The sequence below is a fragment of the Pelophylax lessonae genome, assembly GCF_965119305.1.
Source record: "Pelophylax lessonae genome assembly, chromosome: 12".
In the NCBI taxonomy this organism is placed as follows: Eukaryota; Metazoa; Chordata; class Amphibia; order Anura; family Ranidae; genus Pelophylax; species Pelophylax lessonae.
Genome location: NC_138779.1, coordinates 214,988,025 through 215,013,346, shown reverse-complemented (window position 1 = coordinate 215,013,346; position 25,322 = coordinate 214,988,025). Strand labels below are relative to the sequence as shown.

Genomic DNA, 25,322 nt, shown 5'->3' with positions numbered 1-25,322 from the left:
AAAGAGGAGAGGGAGAGGGGAAGGGAGATAAATGGATAGGGGAAGAGTATGGGAGAAGAGGGGAGAGGAAGAAAAGAGAGTGGGGGAAGGGAGAGCGAGGAGTAAAGAGGGGAGAGAAAGAAATAAGAGTAGAGGAGGGGAGAGTGAGGAGTAAAGAGAGGGGAGAGGAAAGAGGAGAGGGAGAGGGAAGAGACATGGATAGGGGAAGAGCATAGGAGAAGAGGGGAGAGGAAGAAAAGAGAGTGGGGAAAGGGAGAGCGAGGAGTAAAGAAGTGAGAGAAGAGGAGATGGCGAGGAGAGGTGAATATGAAGAAAGAGAGGAGAGAAATGGATAGGGGAAGAGTAAAGGAGAAGAGGGGAGAGGAAGAAATAAAAGTAGGCGAGGGGAGAGTGAGAAGTAAAGAGGTGAGAGAAGAGGAGAGAGGAAAAAGGAGAGAGAGATAGGGGGGGGGGGAGAAATGGATAGGGGAAGAGTATAGAGAAAAGAGGGGAGAGAAGAAGACAGGAGAAAGGGCAAAAGTAGAGAAGGGAGGACAGGAGAGGAGAAAAGGGGAGAGAAGAGAGGAGATGAGGAGGGGATGAGGCGAGAATAAGAGAGGAAAAGGGAAGAGGAGAGGGGAGATGAGAGGAAAAGAGGAGAGGAAAGGAGAGACAAAAGGAAATGAGAAGTGGAGGGGAAAGGGAAGTGAAAGAGGAGAAGGAAGATGAGAGGGATGAGGATAGGATAAGAGAGAGGAGAGGAGCGGAACGGAGGCGAGGGGAAATGAGAGGGGACGAGGAAAGGATAGGAAAAAGAAGGGGAATGAGGAGGGGATAGGAGGGATGCAGACAAAGTGGAGGGGGGAGAGGGGAGATGAGAGGTGAAGAGGAGAGGATAGGAGAGACAAAAGGAAATGAGAAGTGGAGGGGAGAGGAAAGTAGAAGAGGAGAAGGAAGATGAGAGTGATGACGATGAGGATAAGAGAGAGGAGCGGAGTGGAGGCGAGGGGAAATGAGAGGGGGCGAGGAAAGGATAGGAAAAAGAAGAAGGGGAATGAGGAGGGGATAGGAGGGATGCATATAAAGTGGAGGGGGGAGAGGGGAGATGAGAGGGAATAGGTTGATAAAAAGAAAGCGGAAAAGGAAGAGGGTAGTATAGGAGAGAGGTGGAAAATACTGATTTGTTTTTTTTTATACTGATTTTTATTTAAATCTTTAGTCCTGTGATGATATTTCTTCAATATTATTTGCATTATTCAGCTTCTATTGATTGTTCAGTGGTGATCATTTTCTTCTCAATGTTTCTTTTCTTATCAGAACATCAGCCATGGCCAAGGAGCCCCTGAATGAACCTGTTCAAGAAACTGGGTAAGCACGAGCATTAATGGACAGAGGGGGGGATACCTGATAGAAATACAGAGAACAAAATGAAAGTATAATTTCATGAACAACAAAGAATCTCTAGTTTTGGAAGGAATTGGAACACCTGTAAGGTTTTTGTTTCTATCTGTCTCCCCCTCTGGAGAGAAAAATGCTCTAATTTTGCACTGGTTGTCAATGTCCCCGGGATGAAGGTGAAGGGTGTGACGGTGTTCACCATCACTGGAATTTAAGGACAGATGGGTGATGGGTTGAATTGCTTCATATTTGTCAGCAAGGTCATTTGTTCCCTTTGCCATGAGGTCTCTGAGCAGGAAGTCCAACTCCTAATATGGTCATTCCAGGAAGTTCAATGGGGAGACGGGCTGGCTAACAATGTTGCTTTTTGTCTGAGGTGGCTTTCCATTCACCTATTGTCGGGTGTGCTAATGACCTCACCTGTTGTCTGCTAAGGGATGTATTGACACTCAGAGTAATGTGTATTGAGGGCTCGTTAGGGAACCATTGTTCTGTGTCTGACTATTGTGTACATTGATTGCCCCCTGGGGCTTCTGTCTCCTTGCACATGGCAGTCCTTCTGGTCAAGCTATCTGACCAATCACTGCTGACTCATTTTCAAGCCCTCATTTGCATGGCTGGAGAGGACCTTATGGGGAACTGCAGGTACTGTGAAATTGACCAATGGGAAAGCTGTTCTTGGGGGAAGGATGTTCCAAATTCTGTATAAAAGTGTGCTGTGTTCTTCCAATAAATTGTCTTCCTGTTTGAACTTACATACAGCTTGCTTGGTGTTTGTTCTAATGGATTCCGGACGGCACATAGCTGTAGTTCGGATCCCGGATCCTTGGTTGACCGAACCATCAGACGTTGCGATCTGCAAGCTGACTCACTAGAAATAGAGGAGTGTCGGGAGAGCGGAAGCGAGCGAGCAAGGGTCTCGTCACAAAGGGAAATCTGAAATTTGACCGTTGCCACCAGAGCAAAGGATACATCTTTTAATGGAGAAACCTCTTCAGATGAAATATACTTGTTTAGGAAGTAAGCTGAGATGCCTACAACCTTGATCTGTCAAAGTTGTAGGCATCTCAGCTTCCTTCCTAAACAAATATATCGTATTTGCTGGATTTAATAGTTAATGGCTGAAGAATGTCAGTTGAGTTCGTATGAAGCATAGTATCTCTGGTTAGATTTATCTTAACGAAAACTGGATGCCCATTCTTTAGGGAACCCAAATGTGACAAAGAACATCCAACATGCTTTGGGGATCAGACATTCCTCTTCATCAGAGCCTATAAATGCTTTGATTATTCTCAATAGGGTGCCTTTAGTACTTGTATGTGTGTAATAAAGAGCAATATTATCAAGTCGCATTCCAGGGCATTCTTATGGTCCTATTATACTTATACAAGTACTAACAGCACCCGATTGAGTCCAGCATTTATTAGCTCTAATGACGGGGAAGAATACCTAAACCCAAAACAAGTCAGCTATTCCATGCTGTCTTGTTCTGCATTAAATGATTTTGGACTTTTAGATCTTTGACCTGATACTCTCATTATAGTGGATCTTAAACTTGGATTCCCTAGAGCAGTGGTCCTCAACTCCGGTCCTCAGGGCACACTAACAGGCCAGATTTTAAGTATTACCTTGAGGAAATGCAGACTAGAATACTGCAATCACCGAGCAGCAAATTATATCACCTGGGATGTATTTCAGTTATCTTGCAAACCTGGCCTGTTAGTGGGCCCTGAGGACCGGGGGTTGAGGACCACTGCCCTAGCGCTCCATATGAACGCAACTGACTTTTTTCAACCATGAACTAGAAGTTCAGTCTGGCAGTTTTGAAATACTTGTAAGAGGGCTTCATCGTTGGCTGGTTTTGGCGCCAAGAGCAAAAGTCCCTACCCCTGCTTCAGCCCTGCTCAAACACTGTCCCTCCTGCTGAAGATGAACCTCCCACATGGAAGAGAATTATATTCCCAATATATTTAGAAAAAGAAAAAAATACAATGCTCAAAAAATAATTAAAGGAACACTTTGAAAACACATCAGATCTCAATAGGGAAAAATCTCATGCTGGATATCTATACTGGTATGGACTGGGTGATGTGTTAGGATCTATACTGGTATGGACTGGGTAATGTGTTAGGATCTATAGTGGTATGGAATGGGTAATGTGTTAGGATCTATACTGGTATGGACTGGGTAATGTGTTAGGATCTATACTGGCATGAACTGGGTAATGTGTTAGGATCTATACTGGTATGGACTGGGTAATGTGTTAGGATCTATACTGGTATGGACTAGGTAATGTGTTAGGATCTATAGTGGTATGGACTGGGTAATGTGTTAGGATCTATACTGGTATGGACTGGGTAATGTGTTAGGATCTATACTGGTATGGACTGGGTAATGTGTTAGGATCTATGCTGGTATGGACTGGGTAATGTGTTAGGATCTATACTGGTATGGACTGGGTAATGTGTTAGGATCTATACAGGTATGGACTGGGTAATGTGTTAGGATCTATACTGGTATGCACTGGGTAACGTGTTAGGATCTATACTGGGTAAGGACTGGGTAATGTGTTAGGATCTATACTGGTATGGACTGGGTAATGTGTTAGGATCTATACTGGTATGGACTGGGTAATGTGTTAGGATCTATACTGGTATGGACTGGGTAATGTGTTAGGATCTATACTGGTATGGACTGGGTAATGTGTTAGGATCTATACTGGTATGGACTGGGTAATGTGTTAGGATCTATACTGGTATGGATTGGGTAATGTGTTAGGATCTATACTGGTATGGACTGGGTAATGTGTTAGGATCTATACTGGTATGGACTGGGTAATGTGTTAGGATCTATACTGGTATGGACTGGGTAATGTGTTAGGATCTATACTGGTATGCACTGGGTAACGTGTTAGGATCTATACTGGTATGGACTGGGTAATGTGTTAGGATCTATACTGGTATGGACTGGGTAATGTGTTAGGATCTATACTGGTATGGACTGGGTAATGTGTTAGGATCTATACTGGTATGGACTGGGTAATGTGTTAGGATCTATACTGGTATGGACTCGGTAATGTGTTAGGATTTATACTGGTATGGACTGGGTAATGTGTTAGGATCTATACTGGTATGGACTGGGTAATGTGTTAGGAAGGAAAGGATGCCACATCCTTTGATGGAAATGAAAATTATCACCCTACAGAGGGCTGAATTCAAAGACACCCCGAAAATCAAAGTGAAAAATTATGTAGCAGACTAGTCCATTTTGCTGAAATGTAATTGCAGCAGCTCTAAATGGTCCTCAGTAGTTTGTATGTCCCCCACGTGCTTGTATGCATGCCTGACAACGTCGGGGCATACTCCTAATGAAACGACGGATGGTGTCCTGGGGTATTTCCTCCCAAATCTGGACCAGGACATCACTGAGCTACTGAACAGACTGAGGTGCAACCTGACGGCATTGGGAGGTCCCAGAGGTGTGTAGTTGGATGTAGGTCAGGCAAGTGGGGGGGGGGGGCTTTCAATGGTATCAATTATTTTATCCTCCAGGAACTGGCTGTATACTCTCACCACATGAGGCCAGACATTGTTGTGCACCAGGAGGAACCCAGGACCCCCTGCACCATCATAGGGTCTGACAATGGCTCCAAGGATTTGATTCCGATACCTAATGGCAGTCAGGGTGCCAATGTCTAGCCTGTAGAGGTCTGTGTGTCCCTCTATGGAGACGCCTCCCCAGACCATCACTGACCCACCACCAAACCAGTCATGCTGAACGATGTTACAGGCAGCATAACGTTCTCCACGGCTTCTCCAGACCCTTTCATGTCTGTCACATGTGCTCAGGGTGAACCTGCTCTCATCTGTGAAAAGCACAGGGTGCCAGTGGTGGAGCTCCCAATTCTGGTGTTCAATTGCAAATGCCAATCGAGCTCCACAGTGCCGGGCAGTGAGCACAGGGCCCACTAGAGGACATCGGGCCCTCAGGCCACCCTCATGAAGTCTGTTTCTGATTGTTTGGTCAGAGACATTCACACCAGTGTCCTGCTGGAGGTCATTTTGTAGGGCTCTGGCAGTGCTCCTCCTGTTCCTCCTTGCACAAAGGAGCAGATACCGGTCCTGCTGATGGGTTAAGGATCTTCTATGGCCCTGTCCAGCTCTCCTAGAGTAACTGCCTGTCTCCTGGAATCTCCTCCATGCTTCTGAGACTGTGCTGGGAGACACAGCAAACCTTCTGGCAACGGTACGTATAGAAGTGCCATCCTGGAGGAGTTGTACTGCCCATGAAACTTCTATAGGATCCAGGTATGGCCTCGTGCTACCAGTAGTGACACTGGCCCCCTCTATAGGGTCCAGGTATGGCCTCGTGCTACCAGTAGTGACACTGACCCCCTCTATAGGGTCCAGGTATGGCCTTGTGCTACCAGTAGTGACACTGACCCCCTCTATAGGGTCCAGGTATGGCCTCGTGCTACCAGTAGTGACACTGATCCCAGCCTAATGCAAAACTAGGGAAAAACAGTCAGAAAAGATGTAGGGGAAAAAAAATCTCAATGTCTTTTGCCTGTAAAACCATTCTTGTTTTGGAGGTTGTCTCAATGTTGCCCATCTAGTCCACCTGTTGTTAATTTCAATAACACTAAAGCAGCTGAAACTGATTAACAACCCCGTCTGCTACCTAACTGACCAGATCAATATCCCAGGAGTTTATTTGACTTTTCTCTTTCATGTGGGCCTCCTCCATCTTGTGCCCTGCTCCTTGCCATAGGCCTTCACATGACATTTCCGGCCATAGACCTTTGTATCCTCAAGGAAGAAATGTCCACACAAGAAGTTGTTTTTCTGTACTTTACTGGTGGAAATCAGGAAACGGCATTACAGACACATCACCAGGACATACATTCCGGAGTCACTTGACATTACACAGTCCATTACATTGAGTGGATAGTCTGCAGTAGTCACAAGTGAAAGCATGTGCAGCACCCTTATAATCTCTCCTCTGCCTAGGGTCATTAGTATGCACAGGACTGTGCTCTCTAGTCGCCTCCTTCCTCGGTACATATCTCCTGGGAACCCACCTCACATGGGCATCTCTGGCCTTTTGTAATGCACCCTAGCCCCCACCTCCAGAAGGGACAGAAAGACTATAGCTGGCTCCTCCCGACTCCACCCGTCCTCCTGCCCTCTCTAGAGCCTATGTGTGCTGGTTACATCCACATAGGTAAAGGGTGTTTAGCTACCATGCACCAAGAGTGTCTGTGCTCCTCTCTACCTAAATTATATATATGGGCGCTGACTCACCTCTGACATCACTGTAGGAGGGCTCTACCTAAAATGGGCCTCGCACCTGGTGACACTCTCTGCTGTAACCAGACACTATTCTGGTACAGAGTCACCTAGTGGCAAAGTAACTAACTGCACCTGCCTACATACAGTACAGATTTTGGTCTCTTTGCTCTGTGGTCATTCACATGGGCATCCGCAGAACTTTTTTCAGGGGGGGTCATTTTAAGGTCACCCATGCTCCGTCCCTTTTTGCCCCCATAGATCCCCCTTTAGAGCAGGCCAGTCCAGGGTCCCCCATAGATCCCCCTTTAGAGAAGGCCAGGGTCCCCTAAAGATCTCCTTTAGAGCAGGCCAGATTCCCCATAGATTCCCCTCTTAGAGCAGACCAGGAAATTTCCAGGGTGGGGGTGGGGGGGGGGGGTCATTTAAAGGTCACCCATGCTCCGTCCCTTTTTGCCCCCATAGATCCCCTTTAGAGCAATCCAGGCCATGGTCCCCAATAGACCCCCTTTAGAGTAGGCCAGGGTCCCCAAAAGATCCCGCTTTAGAGCAGGCCAGGGTCCCCATAGATCCCTTTTTAGTCTTACCTTTTTACCTATATTCCCCATGCTATCAGGTTTTCCTGCACCACCAGGTACTCCAGGCTCTCCCTGCAAAGAATATATATATATATTTAACCAATATGACCCCCTTTAGAGCAGGCCAGGATCCCCCATAGATACCCTTTAGAGCAGGGTCCCCATAGATCCCCCTTTACAGCAGGCCTGGCCTGGGTCCCCCGTAGATCTCCTTTAGAGCAGGCCAGGATCCCCCATAGATTCCCTTTAGAGCAGGGTCCTCATAGATCCCCCTTTAGAGCAGACCAGGGTCCCCATAGATCCCCCTTTAGAGCAGGCCAGGCCTGGGTCCCCCGTAGATCTCCTTTAGAGCAGGCCAGGATCCCCATAGATTCCCCTCTTAGAGCAGACCAGGAAATTTCCAGGGGGGGGGGGGGGCACTTGCACCCCCTTGCCCCCCCTTGTGGACGCCCATGGTCATTCTGCTTTCTTCCTGTCATGTCACCAAGTCTAAAGCAGGCCATAGACGGTTCAAATCCTGGCTGGTTCAGAAAGAAGTGGACAAGATTCAAACCATGTACGGGCAGGCTGGTTGTACCTAAGTTAATCAATTGACCAACTTGGGTACAACCAGCCTGGCCTGTCAGATTTCTCATGCAATTATTGCCAGCGGCTAGAGACGCTAGCAATAAATACCGTGTTCTCCCAGGTCGGGTTGGCTCCCCTGCAACTGACTGTGTTGATGGAGGACTTTAGTGATTTTTGGGTTGCAGGAAAGAAAATTGCCCATCTATGGCCACCTTTAGTCTATCATAGTTTTGCTTAGATATCTAGATTTTTAAAATTAGGGCTTAAATAAAAAAATCTAATGAAAATGTTATTATTTTGTACAGGTCAAATAATCAAACGGTGAAAGTCCTTCACCAAGATGGGTATGGAGTTAGTAGCACCCAGACGTCAATGGATATCCAATGGCTGGAGAACGTGGGTGATAATGGAGAGGCACCACCAGTGGAAGAAAATGATGGATTGCCCAAGGTGAAGGCTGCTTCTTTTGGGTTAAAGGATGGCAATCCTCCCGTAAATAAAGTAAGCATTGCAACCCAGACAGAGATAGAATTCTCTGAGCAGAGTGCAGAGGTGAAACCAGAACCAGAACCAGAAGTGGAAAAGGAAAGCGATATTAAGGAGATGAGCACACAAACCCTCTTAGAAGCAGATGACCGGCTTTCCCCGGGAAGGGATGTCAAAGGAAAGAAGAAAAAACGAGCCAGAAAGAGACGTCCCTCAAAAGAGAAGAAAGAAGCTCAGCCGACTCTGTCAAATGATGCCACACAAAGCCGGTCCATCTCATTCCATTTTCCATTGAAGTCTGGTATGTAAATCTTCTATCCTTAACCACTTAAGCCCCAGCTCTATTTCGGACACTTTTTGTTCACAAGTTAAAACCAGTATTTTTTCCTAGAAAACTACTTAGAACCCCCAAACATTATATATATTATTTTATCAAAGACTCTGGAGAATAAAATGGCGGTCATTGCAATATTTGTTGTCACGCGGTATTTGCGCAGCGGTCTTTAAAACGCCATTTCTTTGGAAAAATTACGAAAAATCACATTTCACTGCATTTAAAAAATACTAAACAGTAAAGTTAGCCCATTTTTTTTTGTATATTGTGAAAGATGATGTCACGCTGAGTAAATAGATACCCAACATGTTACGGTTTGAAATTGCGCGCACCCGTGGAATGGCGACAAACTACGGTCAATAGAAATCTCAATAGGCGACTATTTAAATTTTTTTAACGGTTACCAGTTTAGAGTGTAGCTCTTTTTTTTAAATTATTGCTCACGCTCTGGCGATCGCGGCAATACCTCACATGTGTGGTTTGAACAGTGATTTCATTCGCGGCTCGACTTCCGTATACATTTTTATTTTGTGCGCGAGCTAACGGTGACGGCGGCGGCTATAATTTTTATTTTTCCTATTTATTTTATTTTTTTTATTTAACTTTATTACAGGTTTTTAAAAAAAAAAAATCGGATCACTTTTATTGCTGTCACAAGCAATGTAAACATCCCTTGTGACACCAATATGCAGTGACAGGCACTCTTTATGGAGGGATCGAGGGTCTAAAAGACCCCAAACCCCTCCCTACACTTTCATGTATGCAAAACGCCGAAAACTGCGTTTCTGCATACAGCCGTTTTTTAAATTTGCCGCCTTTTGCAGCACAGTAACCCGGAAGTGACGTCATGGACGCCGCCTCCGGGTTACGTCATCGGAGCTGGAAGCGGCTTCGATCGGGACTCCATCCAGCCGGTGGACGTGCCGGCTGGGTGCTCGGGTCTCCCGGTGGGACGGGAGGCCCGAGCGAAGTCACGGAAGGCGGCGGGAGGGGGGGGGTGTCCCCTCCCGCTCACCCGGGTAACGATCGAGCGGCTCCCGAGCCGCATCGGTCGTCACGGACGGAAAACCGACCGTTGGCTGTAAACCACGGTAATGGGATGATGCCTCTAGCTAAAGGCATCATCCCGGTATAACACCTCAAAGTCTTCCGGCGTATATATGTGTCAGTTTGTGGTAAGTGGTTAATAACAAGTTAGCAACCACCCCCCCCCCCCCCCCCCCTCCACCTTGAATTGGACTAGCTGTGGCTTTGTTGACTGCTTACACAATGTACTAGGTTTAAGTCAGAATGTTAAAATAAATATTTTAATGTGATTTTTTTTTCCGACAGGTAACATGTTGATACGGGTTTCCTCTTTGGTCTTAGTTTTGATCTTCTTCATTAGGTTCACACAATGTAAGTAAACCTCAATGTCATATATATGTAGCAACCTCCTAGTTTGGTGTATAGTGGGAGAAAGAGCAGGACAAGCAGCCTGAATATTTATGGATCTACAGCCAATCCCTGGGTAGGCGTGCCCAGAAGGTGGGGGGGAAAGCCCATAAATACTTTGAAGACTAGTAGTCTGGGAGAAGAGTCCAGGGTCCAGCAATCTGGAGGAGACCTCTGTTCTGGGGAACCTGCCCCTGGGGCAGAGAGGAGAAGGTGAGAGGCCTTAGGTGCAGCCATTAAAGTCTCAGCTAGGCTTAGCTGAGGACCCTACAAGAGAAAGACAGACTAGATCAGCGAGGAGTCAAATCAGTCGGGAGTTCTGTTACATATAGTTACATAGTTACATAGTAGGTGAGGTTGAATAAAGACAATAGTCCATCCAGTTCAACCTATGTGTGTGTGGCCATAATCATTTCTCATACCCCTGAATGTTCTGATCCTTGAGATGTAAGTCTAAGAGTCTTTTGAAAGCCACCATACTTCCCGCAGAAACCACCTCTTGTGGTAGAGAATTCCACAATCTTGTAGCCCTAACAGTAAAGAACCCCCCCACGTTGCCTGAGGTTAAAAGGCTTCTCCTCTAATCGCATTGTATGCCCTCTTGTCCTCATGCAATCCCTTCGACTGAACAGCTTTTTTTCTAAGCTGAGATCCCCATTGAGATATTTAAAAATTGCTATCATGTCCCCCCTCAGGCGTCTCTGGAGGGAGGAAGCTCCATTTCTCTGGGACTGAGTTAGGACTTAATCCAGCAATCCAAAGAAGTGACTGAAAAGTGAAATACACTACAAGTCAGGACCGGGTGCAGCCAGGAGGTGTGCAAATCAACCTGTGGGTAGGGTGCAGCCGTGCAGCGAGGTTTGCCAGCAATAACACACGGGAGTATCAGTGCAATAAAGAACTTGTATTAATATAATGCAAAGACAGTTCACAAATAACCCGGTGGGAAGGCAATAGGTTTGCCACCTTTCATTTAAGTAAAACCCAAACACTACAGTAGTATACAAAACAAATGAAAAAGAAAAATGTAGTACAAATAGATAACATTTTTAAAAATTGTGCTGCACCAAAATGCATTGTGTTTTGATAACATATGTTTTACTCCTGGAAAATGAGCACAAAAAGTTTGGTTGTGCCATTAAGCCTTAAAGGCACCACTACACACCTGCAAAAGGGCTGTGTGCTTTTGTGCATTGCAGTAATGCACTCAATTTTTGCGTACATTCCGGCAATGCAAAAATGTCAATCTAGAGCAGGCGTAATAAACTGTAGTTCAAGGAGGTTGGGTTGCTAAAATTTTCTTCCAGCTGAGGTCCGAATTGCTTTCTAATACCACATAGAAGTAGGCCAATCACATCCATATTTCAAGTAAAAGAAAATAAGACCACTTTAGGGGTCCCAGTAGAGTCCTTCCTTACATCAGGTGCGCCCACCAGAGTCACTCTTACATCAGGTGTGCCCACCAGAGCTCCCTCTTACATCAGGTGTGCCCACCAGAGCTCCTCTTTACATCAGGTGTGCCCACCAGTAATCCCCCTTACATCTAGCGTGCCCACCAGGCCCCCCCATTTACATCATGTATGCCCAAGAGAGCCCCCTTACATTGGGTGTCCCCACCAAACGCCCTCCTTACATTAGGTGTGCCTGCCTGAGCCCCCCCTTACACCAGGTGTGCCAACCAGAGCCCCTCCTTACATCAGATGTGTCCACCAGAGCCCTCCCCCACTTACAGCAGGTGTGCCCACCAGAACCCCCCCACCCTATACATCTGGTGTGCCCACCGGAGCCCCTCCTTACATAAGGTGTCCCCACCAGAGCCCCTCCTTACATCAGATTTGCCCACCAGATCCCCCCCTTACATCAAGTGTGCCCACCACAGCTTCCCCTTACATCAGGTGTGCCCACCAGAACCCCTCCTTACATCAGGTGTTCTCACCAGAACCCACCCCCTTACATCAGGTGTGCCCACCACAGCTCCCTCTTACATCAGGCGTGCCCACCAGAGCACCTCCTTACATAATGTGTGCCCACCAGAGCCCCTCCCTACATCAGGCATGCCCACCAGAGCCCCTCCTTACAAAAGATGTGCCCACCAGAGCCCCCTTGCATCAGGTGTGCCCACCTGAACCCCTTTTTACATCAGGTATGCCCACCAGAGCCTCTCCTTACATCAGGTGTGCCCACCAGTGCCCCTCCTTACATAAGGTGTGCCAACCAGAGCACTCTTTTACATCAAGTGTGCACATCTAAGTCCCTCCTTTCATCAGGTGTGCAAACCAGAATGCCCCCCCCTCCACCCCTTACATCAGGTGTGCCCACCAGAGCCCCTCCTTACATAAGGTGTGCCCACCAGAGCCCCCCTTACATCAGGTTTTCCCACCAGAGCACCCTTTTACATCAGGTGTGCCCATCTAAGTCCCTCCTTACATCAGGTGTGCCCACCAAAGCCCCTCCTTACATCAGGTGTGCCCACCAAAGCCCCCCCCACCCCTTACATCAGGTGTGCCCACCAGACCTCCCCCTTACATCAGGTGTGTCCACCAGAGCCCCTCCTTACGTAATGTGTGCCCATCAGAGCCCCTACTTACATCAGGTGTGCCCACCAGAGCCCCTCCCTTCATCGGGTGTGCCCTCCAGAGCCCCCTTTTACATTATGTGTGCCCATCAGAGCCCCTGCTTACATCAGTGCCTGCCAAAGCCCTTCCTTACATCAGGTGTGCCCACCAGAGCTCCTCCTTCCATCAGGTGTGCCCACCAGAGCCCCTCCTTACATCAGGTGTGCCAACCAGAGCTCCCCCTTACATCGGGTGTGCCACCAGTACTCCCCCTTACATCAGGTGTGCCAACCAAAGCCCCTCCTTTGGTTTATTTAAACAGTGAGAGACAGAATAACAACAAAAATATCCAGAGAAACGCACTTCAAAAAAGTTATAAATTGATTTGCATTTTAAAGAGTAAAAATAAGTATTTAACCTCTTCGCAAAACATGACTTAGTACTTGGTGGCAAAACCCTTGTTGGCAATCACAGAGGTCAGACATTTCTTGTAGTTGGCCACCAGGTTTGCACACATCTCAGGAGGGATTTTGTACCACTCCTCTTTGCAGATCCTCTCCAAGTCATTAAGGTTTTGAGGCTGACGTTTGGTAAATCGAACCTTCAGCTCCCTCCAAATATTTTCTATGGGATTAAGGTCTGGAGATTGGCTAGGCCACTCCAGGATCTTAATGTGTTTCTTCTTGAGCCACTTCTTTGCTGCCTTGGCCATGTGTTTTGGGTCATTGTCCTGCTGGAATACCCATCCATGACCCATTTCCAATGCCCTGGCTGACGGGAGGAGGTCCTCACCCAAGATTTGACAGTACATGTCCCCGTCCATCGTCCCTTTGATGCGGTGAAGTTGTCCTGTCCCCTTAGCAGAAAAACACTCCCAAAGCATTAGGTTTCCACCTCCATGTTTAATGGTGGGGGTGGGAGTGGGGATGGTGTTCTTGGGGTTATAGGCAGCATTCCTCTTCCAAACACAGCGAGTTGAGTTGATGCCAAAGAGCTCGATTTTGGTCTCATCTGAGCACAACACTTTCACCCAGTTCTCCTCTGAATCATTCAGATGTTTATTAGCAAACATCAGATGGGCTGTACATGTGCTTTCTTAAGCAGGGGGACCTTGCGGGCATTGCAGGATTTCAGTCCTTCACGGCATAGTGTGTTACCAATTGTTTTCTTGGTGACGATGGTCCCAGCTGCCTTGAGATCATTGACCGGATTCTCCCGTGTAGTTCTGGGCTGATTCCTCACCGTTCTCATGATCATTGAAACTCCACGAGGTGAGATCTTGCATGGAGCCCCAGACCGAGGGAGATTGACAGTTATTTTGTGTTTCTTCCATTTGCGAATTATTGCATCAACTGTCACCCTCTCCCCAAGCTGCTTGGCGATGGTCTTGTAGCCCATTCCAGCCTTGTGTAGGTCCACAATCTTGTCCCTGACATCCTTGGACAGCTCTTTGGTCTTGGCCATGGTGGAGAGATTAGAATCTGATTGATTGCTTCTGTGGACAGGTGTCTTTTTTTTTTTTCCAAAAAATTGTGTGGACAGGTGTCTTTTATACAGGTAACAAACTGAGATTAGGAGCACTCCATTTAACCACTTGCCGACTGCCTAAGGTGGATCTACGTCGGCAGTCAGCCCCTCACAGGCAAAGTGACGTAGTACTACGTCGCTAGCCTGTGAGGCTCTGGGGTGCGAGCGCGCACCGCCGGAGGCGCGCTCCCGCTCGCTCGCGGACCCCCCCCCGCGCGCGTGTGCCCGGCGGACCTGACGTCCGCCGGGCACTCGCGCTCGTCCGTTACACTGGGAGAAAGGCAGGCGGCTAATGTAAACACAGCCGCCTGTCATTCTCCCCTGTGTAAGAATGAAGATCATACGGTTCTACTATGTAGGACCGTTGATCTCTGTTCTTACACCAGTAGCCACATCCAATCACAGTTAGAAACACGCCCCTAGGGACATACTTAACCCCTCCCTCTCCAATAAAGTTAACTCCTTCCCTTCCAGTGTCATTTTTACAGTAACAGTGCATATGTATAGCACTGATTACTGTAGTAATGTCACTGGTAACCCCCAAAAGTGTCAAAAATGTCAGTCAAGGGTCCGATCTGTCTGCCGCAATGTCGCAGTCCCGCAAAAAAAATCACAGATCGCCGCCATTACTCGTTAACAAAAAAAACAACAAAAATGACAAAAATCTTTCCCTTAGTTAGTAAACGCGATAACTTTTGCGCAAACCAATCAAAAAACGCTTTTTGCAATTTTTTTTTTTTTTACCAAACATATGTAGCATAAAACAAATTGGCCTAAAATGTTAAAAAATTTAGATTTTTACATTTTTTTTGGGGGATTTTCATATAAAAAAAATGTGAAAAATATTGTTATTTTTGCAATATTGTCGCTCTTTTTTTGTTTATAGCGCATGATCAAAAAATCGCACAGGTGATCAAATACCACCAAAAGAAAGCTCTGTTTGTGGGAAAAAAAGGACGTGGAATTTGTTTAGGTACAGCGTCGCACGACTGCGCAATTGTCCGTTAAAGCAACGCCGTGCCGAATCGCAAAATAGGCCCTGGTCAGGAAGGGGGTAAAATCTTCCGGGGCTTAAGTGGTTAAGAGATTACTCCTAGTCTCAGCTCCTTACCTGTATAGCAGACACCTGGAAGCCAGAAATCTCGCTGATTGACAGGGGATCAAATACTTATTTCACTCATTAAAATACAAATGAATTTATAACTTTTTTGAAATGTGTTTTTCTGGATATATTTGTTGCTATTCTGTCTCTCACTGGTAAAATAAACCGACCAATACAATTATAGATTGATCATTTCTTTGTCAGTGGGCAAATGTACAAAATCGGCAGGGGATCAAATACCTTTTTCCCTCACCATACATTTGCTTGGAGTGCATCAGACATTCACACTCCATTAATTATGATTTTGCTTTATTTTGCAGGCTTTCCAGTAGACAATGTGAAAGAAGAGTGCCATGTCTACAGCTTTGTTGCACAGAGTTTGAGCAGCATCAACAATCTGGATATTAAAAAAGGGATAAAAAATTTGTGTGAGATCTCGTTAAACACGCCCCAAAAGGAAGTCACCTGTGCTGGATACTCAGTCCTCCGGATCAACGAGACTTCATTCTTTCTAATCACTAAGGAGAAGAGTGAATCCTACTTTGCGGAAATTGGAGACATGAAAACCCCTAAATTCAAATATGAAGGTACATGTAATGGGTGTAAAAAGAACCTTCAGGGCCGCAGTGCAAGAAACCATGACCCTTGGCCGGGGCCTTTCCCTCTGAGCCTGGTGGCAGAATGCCAGGGCCTGGTCACGAGTGCGACCTTTGTGACCCTGGTAGTTCCGCCACTGGTGCCAGTAGTTTTTTTATTTTTGTTATTTTATATATTTTTTTACCATTTTATTTTTCTTACAATAATATTTTTATAGTAATTTTTAAAAAATGTTTTAGGAGCTTTGGTGAGATATCAGGGGTCTAAATAGACCTCTGATGTTTCACTTTTGAGTGTTACAGTTTACTATGTTTCATTTATGAATGGACAGAGTCAGTGAACAGAATGGATCACTGCAGTGGCGGCTGGTGCTCCATGGGCCAGGGGGGCGGCAGACGGACCACACCATACCCCCCCTGGACCGCACCAGCCCGCACACCATACCCCCCCCCCCGGTCGCTGGCTCACTCACCCTGGACATGTGGGGAGGGCAGGCAGCAGCGGTGGCGGCGGCTTCCCCCCTCAGTCTCCTGCATCTCCTCCCTCCTCCTCCTCCTTGGCCAATGGCATGGCTTCTCCTTTCGGCCAATCGGGAAACGGGTCTCAGGACCCGCTTCCTGATTGTCCAGGAGGAGAATCCATTTGACAATAGGGAATTTTCATTTGCTATTGTCACACAACCAGGTGGGCTCGGGGCGCAGTGCTCTGCGCCCCGAGCCCACCCTTTTTTGAAGCATATTAGAGCCTCTGGCTCTAATCACATGCTTCAAAAAAAAAAAAAAACACTGGAATCCATGTGTCCGGCGCCCCCTAATCAAAATACATGTAGATTAGGGGGCTGGACGCATGGATGGGGGGCCGGCGCCCCTGTGCCCCTAATGGACAGACCGCCACTGGATCACTGATTCTCCATTCAGAAAAGGAAGGGGGCTCTAGATGCCACATTTACCGACCCCTTCCCTGCTTTCCATCCTGACAGATCCCCGGAAGCAGCTTGCGGGAGAGGGGAAGGAGAACCCGGCAGAGCTGTGGGGGATGGGGGGAGGGCAGGAGAGAGCACGGGGGGCTGGAGAGCACATGGGGGTGGCAGCAGAAAGAAGCTGGATAGGAGGAGCAGCGGGGGCGACTGTATATAGAAGAACCGATCTCTCCATTTTCCTGGAGCCCATTTCTCCATCCCTTCCACAGGCATTCAACGGCTGCAGGAGGAAAATGGAGGAACCAATCTCTTCATTTTCCTGGAGCCCATTTCTCCTCCTCTCCCTCCCACAGGCATTCAATGTGCAGGAGGAAGGTGGAGGAACCGATCTCTCCATTTTCCTGGAGCCCACTTCTCCTCCTCTCCCTCTCAGAGGCATTCAACGGCTGCAGGAGGAAAATGGAGGGACCAATCTCTCCATTTTCCTGGATGGCCATTTCTCCTCCTCTCCCTCCCACAGGCATTCAGCGGCTGCAAGAGGAAAATGGAGGAACCGATCTCCATTTTCCTGGATGCCCATTTCTCCTCCTCTCCCTTCCACAGGCATTCAACGGCTGCAGGAGGAAAATGGAGGAACCAATCTCTCCATTTTCCTGGATGCCCATTTCTCCTCCTCTACCTCCCACAGGCATTCAATGGCTGCAGGAGAAAAATGGAGAGATCGGTTCCTCCTCTATATGCAGCCGCCCCCACCGATCCTTCTATCCAGGCGTACAGGGGGGCTGCAGGCAATTGCAACCCCTGCGGCCCCTGTAGGTACGCTCCTGGTACATTTCATGGAAGGTAAAAAATAAATCAGTAACTGTTACTTGCGAGTTTTTTAAGTATATTTACAGTCACATTTTATTTATTTTTTGTTTTGTTTTTTTAATTTTGAATGACCTGTTGGGTTTTTATCACTACAACGAGTAGAAACGAGGATTTAACTCATTAGTAGGTTAATCAATTTACAAATTGGTGCTCCGGTAAGGCTGCTCCCAACAAAACTGAGGGAACCCCTTGAGGAGGTGACCCAGAGTTGAAAATCCAGGTCAACAGAGTCTTCAGAGGAATTTTGAACTAAAACTTGAACGAAAATTCCTAGGAAAATTCAATTGTCGTTTGAAAGTATTTCAAGATTTCGTTGGTTTTTATCATCGCTTTTGGAATCAAAGGACTTCACTGAATGAAAATCACGTACACTGTTTGAGATTACTACATTCGAGAAATGATTTCCTACACGTTCCTTCGAATTTTCAGCGCGGTTGAAAATGAACGCTGATTTGACCCCTCTAATGATTAGAAAAACAAGTGAACGGTCTTCTGAAAAAAGGTCAAATGAAATTCTACCAGCTGGTGCTCAATTTTCTTGGGGGGGGGGGGGGGTGGCCCGCGACCCTCCCAGCCAGCCAACCACATAACCCCTCCATCACTCAAATGATTGCCTGTCAGGCCCCCCCCCCGCCAGCCTCTACACTTACCCCATGCAAGTGGCGGCTTTTCCACCTGCGCCTCCTCCCGAGTTTCGGCGGTCGCTTCTCCTCCTGGCCAATCAGGAGTTAGAACTCACAGCCAAACAGGTCTTTGGACTCCCAGCCAATCGGGACTCAGGACCCGCTTCCTACAAAAAATAAAAATCCCCCTCCCAGCACAAATCTCCCTCCCCCCCTCCCAGCTCAAACCCTCTCTCTCCGCATATGCCCACAGCACAACCCCCCCACCCCCCACAAAAAAAATTAAAACCCCCCTCCCAGCTCAAATCCTCTCTCTTCGCATATGCCCCCAGCACAACCCCCCCCCCCCAAAAAAAAAAAATCCCGCTCCCAGCACAAATCTTCCCCCTCCTCCCAGCTCAAATCCTCTCTCTCCGCATATGCCCACAGCATGACCCCCCCCCCCACCCCCACAAGAAAAAAAATTAAAATTCCCCTCCCAGCACAAATCTTCCCCCTCCTCCCAGCTCAAATCCTCTCTCTCCGCATATGCCCACAGCATGACCCACCCCCACAAGAAAAAAAATTAAAATTCCCCTCCCAGCACAAATCTCCCCCCTCCTCCCAACTCAAATCCTCTCTCTCTCTGCATATGCCCCCAGCACAACCCCCCCCCCCTCCTAGCTCAAATCCTCAACCTTTCAGATCTCCTCTCTGAGCAAAAATCCTCTCCCTCCCACTCCATACCGCCCCCCCCCCCCCCCCAAACACAAATTCTCCACACCCAATCCCCAGCACAGAGCACAATAAAAATTCTTCATTATCATCATGGAGGGGGGGGGGGGCAACATCAAACCACTTACCCTTCACACTTTATTTAACATTTGGTTGGCTGGTAAGTGCCGAGTTTTATTGGTTCACCTTTGAATCCTGCGTGTAAAATACAACCACCTATTCTCTTATTTTCTAGGTGAATGCAGCAATCTAGAATCTGCTCTAAAACAGATCAATCCTGAAGGAGCTCAGACTACCCCCTCCCCCTCTGTACCTACTGAGAAGCCGCCATTTCCGCATACCGCTGAAGAAACGCCTGGGTGGATAATAGCTTCCATCGTTATAGGAATACTGGTATTCTTGGCAATTATAGCAGTGGGGGTGCTGCTGTACAAGTTCAGAGACAGGTAAGGCACACCTTTGCAACCCCAACGGGCTGCATTTATAAAAATATTTTGCATAGCTGTTCGCCTGCTGAAACTGCATGTTAATTCATTCCGTGCCAATGGGGCAAAATCGCATGTTCTGAGGCTATATTCTCTGCAAATCAAATATCATTCATTAAAATAACAGTGAGAAAATTACACATTATGAACACTAGATGGTGCAGAGCATCATAAGATAGAAGTATGCTTCTCAGCACCATCTAGTGGCCATGTTGTGGTACTTTCCTCATTTACTCTTTTTTTTTTTTTGTTCAATGAATAGCATTCTATTGGGAGCAGGGGCGTAACTACAGGGGTTGTAGGGGTTGCAACTGCAACCTGGCCCCATGCTCCAGGAGGCCTGTGCGGCTCCCCTGTACACCTGGATAGGAGGGGGCAGCGGGGGCGGCATGTAGAGAAATCACTGTCCTCCTTTTTCCTTCTGTAGCTGCAGGAGGAAAATGGAGGAGATTGGTTCCTCTGTGTGCTGCCCCCGCCGCTCCTCCTATCCAGTTCACTTGTGTTCTTCTGTCTCTGGGCCCCTGTGTGCTCCCCTGGTCCCCCCCCTACTCTGCTGCCCCCCCCCCTGTGCTCCTTCCCCTCTCCTGCTGGCTGCTGCAGGGGATGTGTCACAATAGAGAACTGGGAAGGGGTCGGTAAATATGTAATTTACCAGCTCCTTCCTTTTCTGAATGGACAGAGTCATAGTCAGTGACATTGTAAAAAAAATTAAATAAAATGATAAAAAATAATACAATAAAATACCAAAAAATAAAAACTACTGACACCAGTGGGTGAACTTCCAGGATTGCAAAGGTCACACTTGCGACCAGGCCCTGGCATTCTACCACCGTGGGGAGGCCCCAAGATGGCAGGAAGGGGGCCCACTGCAGAACTTGTGAAAGGGTCCCACTGCGGGACAGTAATAAAGGGCCCCCGCAACTAGATCACCAGGATCAGTGGGAAGAGCCCCAGGCTTGAAAGGAAGGGTCCGGCCAGGGGTCCAGGGGGCCCTTCATGGTTTCTTTCACCGGGGCCCTGAAGGTTCTAGTTACGCCTCTGATTGGGAGAGAATATAGCGTGAGAACATACATTTTCTCAGTGGATGCAAAGAGGGAGATTTACGAAAACTGGTGCAGCTGTACGTAGTCACCAATCAGCTTCCAGGTTGGAAGTTAGAAGCTGATTGGTGAATATGCACAGCTGCATCAGATTCTGTGTGCACCAGTTTTAGTAAATCCCGCCCCCCCCCCCCAAAGTGCTCTTTTATTGGGTAAGGAGGAGATGGTGGACCACTGATAATCTCTGAATGGCGGCCAGTAGGTCAGCCACTGCACATGGGACATCAAAGATAATGGAGATCATTGTAGTAGTTGTGTCTTCTTAAGTGATTTCCAACTTCTGGGGGGATCCTACAGGTATGGTTTATACTGTACATACACTATATTACCAAAAGTATTGGGACGCCTGCCTTAACACGCACATGAACTTTAATTGCATCCCAGTCTTAGTCCGTAGGGTTCAATATTGAGTTGGCCCAACCTTTGCAGCTATAACAGCTTCAACTCTTCTGGGAAGGCTGTCCATAAGGTTTAGGAGTGTGTCTATGGGAGTGTTTGACCATTCTTCCAGAAGCGCATTTGTGAGGTCAGGCACTGATGTTGGACAAGAAGGCCTGACTCACAGTCTGCGCTCTAATTCATCCCAAAGGTGTTCTATGGGGTTGAGGTCAGGACTCTGTGCAGGCCAATCAAGTTCCTCCACCCCAAACTCGCTCATCCATGTCTTTATGGACGTTGCTTTGTGCACTGGTGAGCAGTCATGTTGGAGGGCATTTGGGAGTGGCCATCCCCAAACTCCTCCCACAAAGTTGGGAGCATGAAATTGTCCAAAATGTCTTGGCATGCTGATGCCTTTAAGAGTTCCCTTCACTGGAACTAAAGGGCCAAGCCCAACCCCTGAAAATCAACCCCACATCATAATCCACCCTCCACCAAATGATTTGGACAAGTGCCCAAAGCAAGGTCCATAAAGACATGGATGAAAGCAGACTGGCGCCCCTCTGTTCCTGCATCAGTCACTGTGAGATCCGCCCCCTAAGGTGTTTTCCTTCTGTGAATGGAGAAGAAGGATACAATGTATCTTTCTTATTCCTTGCAGAAAGAAGAAAAAAAATGTTTGTAAAAAAAATGTAAATAAATAAATAATAAAAAATCAAGGGTTGATTTAGGTCAGTGCCAGGGTTAGTGCTTGGGTCAAGGGTAGAGATCGACCGATTATCGGCAATGCCAATATATCAAGGGCTGATCCACACTTTCCCCGATATATCGGAATCGGCCCCGGAGGTTACCGATATTTCCGATATTTCGGAAAGTGTTTGTACCGGAGTGATGGCTGCAGCTAGAGACATCCCCACATTACCGGCATCCATAGCCGACGGTCGGCTGTCTTGTAATGACAACCGATGCGGCTGAGAAGCCTCTTGGCTGTCATTACAAGGAGCGGGAGGGGAGACCCGGGCATCCTACCTGCATCGCCGCCAAATCAAAGCAGCATTCGGCTCTGATCAGGTCTCCATGTAAAAACCCGGAAGTGATGTCATGATGTCACTTTCGGGTACTCGGCGTCAAATTAAAAAAAATGACAGCATGCAAAACAGCTAAACTTGGCGTTTTGAATGATTTTAAGTGCAGAGGAGGGTACACAGAGTGCCTGTGTAAAAAAAAAAAAAATGTTTTTTAACCACTTAAGCCCCGGAAGATTTTACCCCCATTCCGACCAGGGGGTATTTTGCGATTCGGCACTGCGTGACTTTAACGGACAATTGCGCGGTCGTGCGACGCTGTACCTAAACGAATTTGGCGTCCTTTTTTTCCCACAAACAGAGCTTTCTTATGGTGGTATTTGATCACCTGTGCCATTTTTTGATCACGTGCTATAAACAAAAAAAGAGCGTCAAATTTGCAAAAATAACAATATTTTTCAAATTTTTTTTATGAAATTCCCCCCCAAAAAAATGTAAAAATCAAAATTTTTTAACATTTTCAGCCAATTTGTTTTATGCTACCTATGTTTGGTAAAAAAAATCGCAAAAAGCGTATTTTGATTGGTTTGCGCAAAAGTTATCGCGTTTACTAACAAAGGGAAAGATTTTTGTCATTTTTGTTGGTTTTTTTGTTAACGCGTAATGGCGGCGATCTGCGATTTTTTTTGCGGTACTGCGACATTGCGGCGGACAGATCGGACCCTTGACTGACATTTTTGACACTTTTGGGGTTACCAGTGACATTTCTACAGTAATCAGTGCTATATATATGCACAGTTACTGTAAAAATACACTGGTAGTGAAGGGGTTAACTTTATTTGGGAGGGAGGGGCTGTGTGTGTCCCTAGGGGCGTGCTTCTACTGTGATTGGCTGTGGCTTCAGCTGTAAGGACACTGATCAACGGATCTACATAGTAGATCCATGTGATCAGTGTCTTTGCAGCGAGGAGAATGACAGGTCGCTTGTTTACACAAGCTGCCTGACATTCTCCCTCTCCCCCGCCGATCGCCGAGTGGCCGGCGGACATCGGGTCCGCTGGTCACACGCGCGGGGGGGTCCGTGACCACGCGGGAGCGGGAGCGCGCCTCCGGGGGCGCGCGCTCGCTCCCTAGACCCTCACAAGCAAGCAACGTAGCCCTACGTTAGTTTGCCTGTGAGGGGCTGACCGCCGACGTAGATAGTCGTGCGGCGGTCGGCAAGTGGTTAAATGTCTGAAAATATTGGCAGATATCAGCCGATACTGATACGCGATGACCAAAATATCGGTATTGGCAATAAAAAAAAACAATATCAGTCGATCACTAGTCAAGGGTCAGGGTCAGTATATTTTGATCAGGGTATTTTTTTCTTTAAAGCGGTAGTATCCCGCTTTTTGTGACTTTTACCTACAGGTAAGCCTATAATAAGGCTTACCTGTAGGTACACATAATATCTCCTAAACCTGCACAGTTTAGGAGATATTTGCACTGCATGCAGCCGCTGATGCGAGCGGCGCATGCGCTCTGAAGGTCCGGCGGACCTTCAGAGTTCCTTGCCGGAAAGTTAATCTCCCGCGCGCATGCGTGGGAGTGACGTCATCGCGGCTCCGGCCACTAACAGCGCCGGAGCCGCCGAACCCGGAAGAGACGCCGTGGGATCATGTCCGCTCCCACAGCGGTGTCCGCCGGGGGTCCGTGTCGGGGCTTCCTTCTAAGGTAAGTTTTTCATAATGAGCTAGTATGTGATGCATATTAGCTCATTATGCCTTTGTCTTCACAGGGTTTTTTTTTTTTTTTCTTTTTGGAGTATACTACCGCTTTAAATAGGCATCAGTGTCAGTTAGTGTCAGTGTGTTTAAAAAAAAAAAAAAAAGCAAAATGCGCACTATTGTTTACTATGGGTGCAAACAACAACTAACATACACATATGTGGCATCGCTGTGATCGTCAGGATCAGGAAAATTTATTTTGGGTTGTTTTTGGGTGGTAGGTTATGGTAGTAACAAAAATATACAGCTAGATTTAAAAAAAATAAATAAATAATGTTTTTTCTTTCTTTTTTTTTTTACTATTTTGGGGCAGTTTTCCTTTGACAATTAAAAAAAATATATATAAATTAGGAGATACGCATACATTTTTACTACCAAATAAAAGCCCAATTTGTCCTGGAAAAAAAAAAAAAATATACAGTAATAGGTATAATCCATCAGGACACACAAAGTAGTTGTGACGATATGTACGGTTCTACCACACATGTCAAAGTTGCAACATTTTTCTATTTTAAAATTTCAATAAAAATATATTGTATGATTTGTTTTACCCTTAGGCGCGAAGGGGTTAAATAAAAGTGTTTTTTTTTTTTTTTGGCATGATCAGTCGTATTTTCAATATTAATGCCAAAAGTTCACAATTTCTGCCAGGGGATGCAAACTTTTGAACACAACTGTATGTTAAAGTATCCATACCTGGATTTTTTTTTTAGCTTTAACCCTTGCAGTGCAGGTAAGGGGGCGGGACTTTTGAACACAACTGTATGTTAAAGTTTCCATACCTGGATTTTTTTTTTAGCTTTAACCCCTTGCAGTGCAGGTAAGGGGCGGGGCTAAATGTTATTTTAATCAATCCTGGGTTGCATTAACCCTCACATGTGTTTATTTAATGTGATTTCAGGCTGTGTAGAAGGAATGGACCACCACCATCAATTCCAACTGAGCTGGAGACCCTGGGAGATTCTCAAGTCAGGAACGGCTCTGAACGCCTGGCTGCAGCTTAAGGATTCTCTTTTAAGAAACCGCGGTTTTTCCGTAGTCTCTGATTTGGCATTGGATGTTCACATTATATGAACTGCGTGGATGCGGCTCCTGATGTTGAAGTAAACCCAGCAGAGTCTCCTGTTGTACACCGCAATATATCGATGATTTAAAGTTGTTATATCTGTTTTTTTTTTTTTTTGTGTTGATCCTGCCAGAAATCCTGTGAGCTGATAACTTCCTATGCTTGGTTGTTAGCGGTTTCATTTTCCCAGCTTTCTCGGTGGACTTGAACCCCTCTTTGATGTTGCAAGCTCTGCTCTAAACACTCATCATAGGATTGCTTCCTTTTGATTGGTGGATTTAAAGCGGAGTTTCAGCCTTGATTAAAAAAAAAAAAAAAAAATTACTGCAATTACCAATACTGTAGCTGCTGACTTTTAACCTCTTCAGCCCTGGAAGGTTTTTTTTTTTTCAATTTTAATCTTTTTTTATTAAAGGCATCATTGATAAACAAACATATATTGACAATAATATAATTCCATAATAATGAGAACATTGTAGTCATATCTTATTATCCCAAAAAAAAAAACCTGATGATGCCTTCACCTAT

General features: G+C 46.6%; 1 protein-coding gene across 1 annotated transcript; it reads left to right on the top strand.

The window, feature by feature from the left end:
- Nucleotides 1–1,290: 1,290 nt before the first annotated feature.
- On the top strand, nt 1,291–24,732 carry LOC309569029 (uncharacterized protein; the record flags this gene model as incomplete). Its single annotated transcript, XM_082274790.1, has 5 exons — nt 1,291–1,347; nt 8,116–8,597; nt 15,569–15,835; nt 19,207–19,417; nt 24,630–24,732. The coding sequence occupies exons 1-5, from the start codon at nt 1,307–1,309 to the stop codon at nt 24,730–24,732; spliced, it is 1,104 nt and encodes a 367-aa protein (XP_082130916.1). The 5' UTR covers nt 1,291–1,306.
- Between the last annotated feature and the right edge of the window lie 590 nt (nt 24,733–25,322).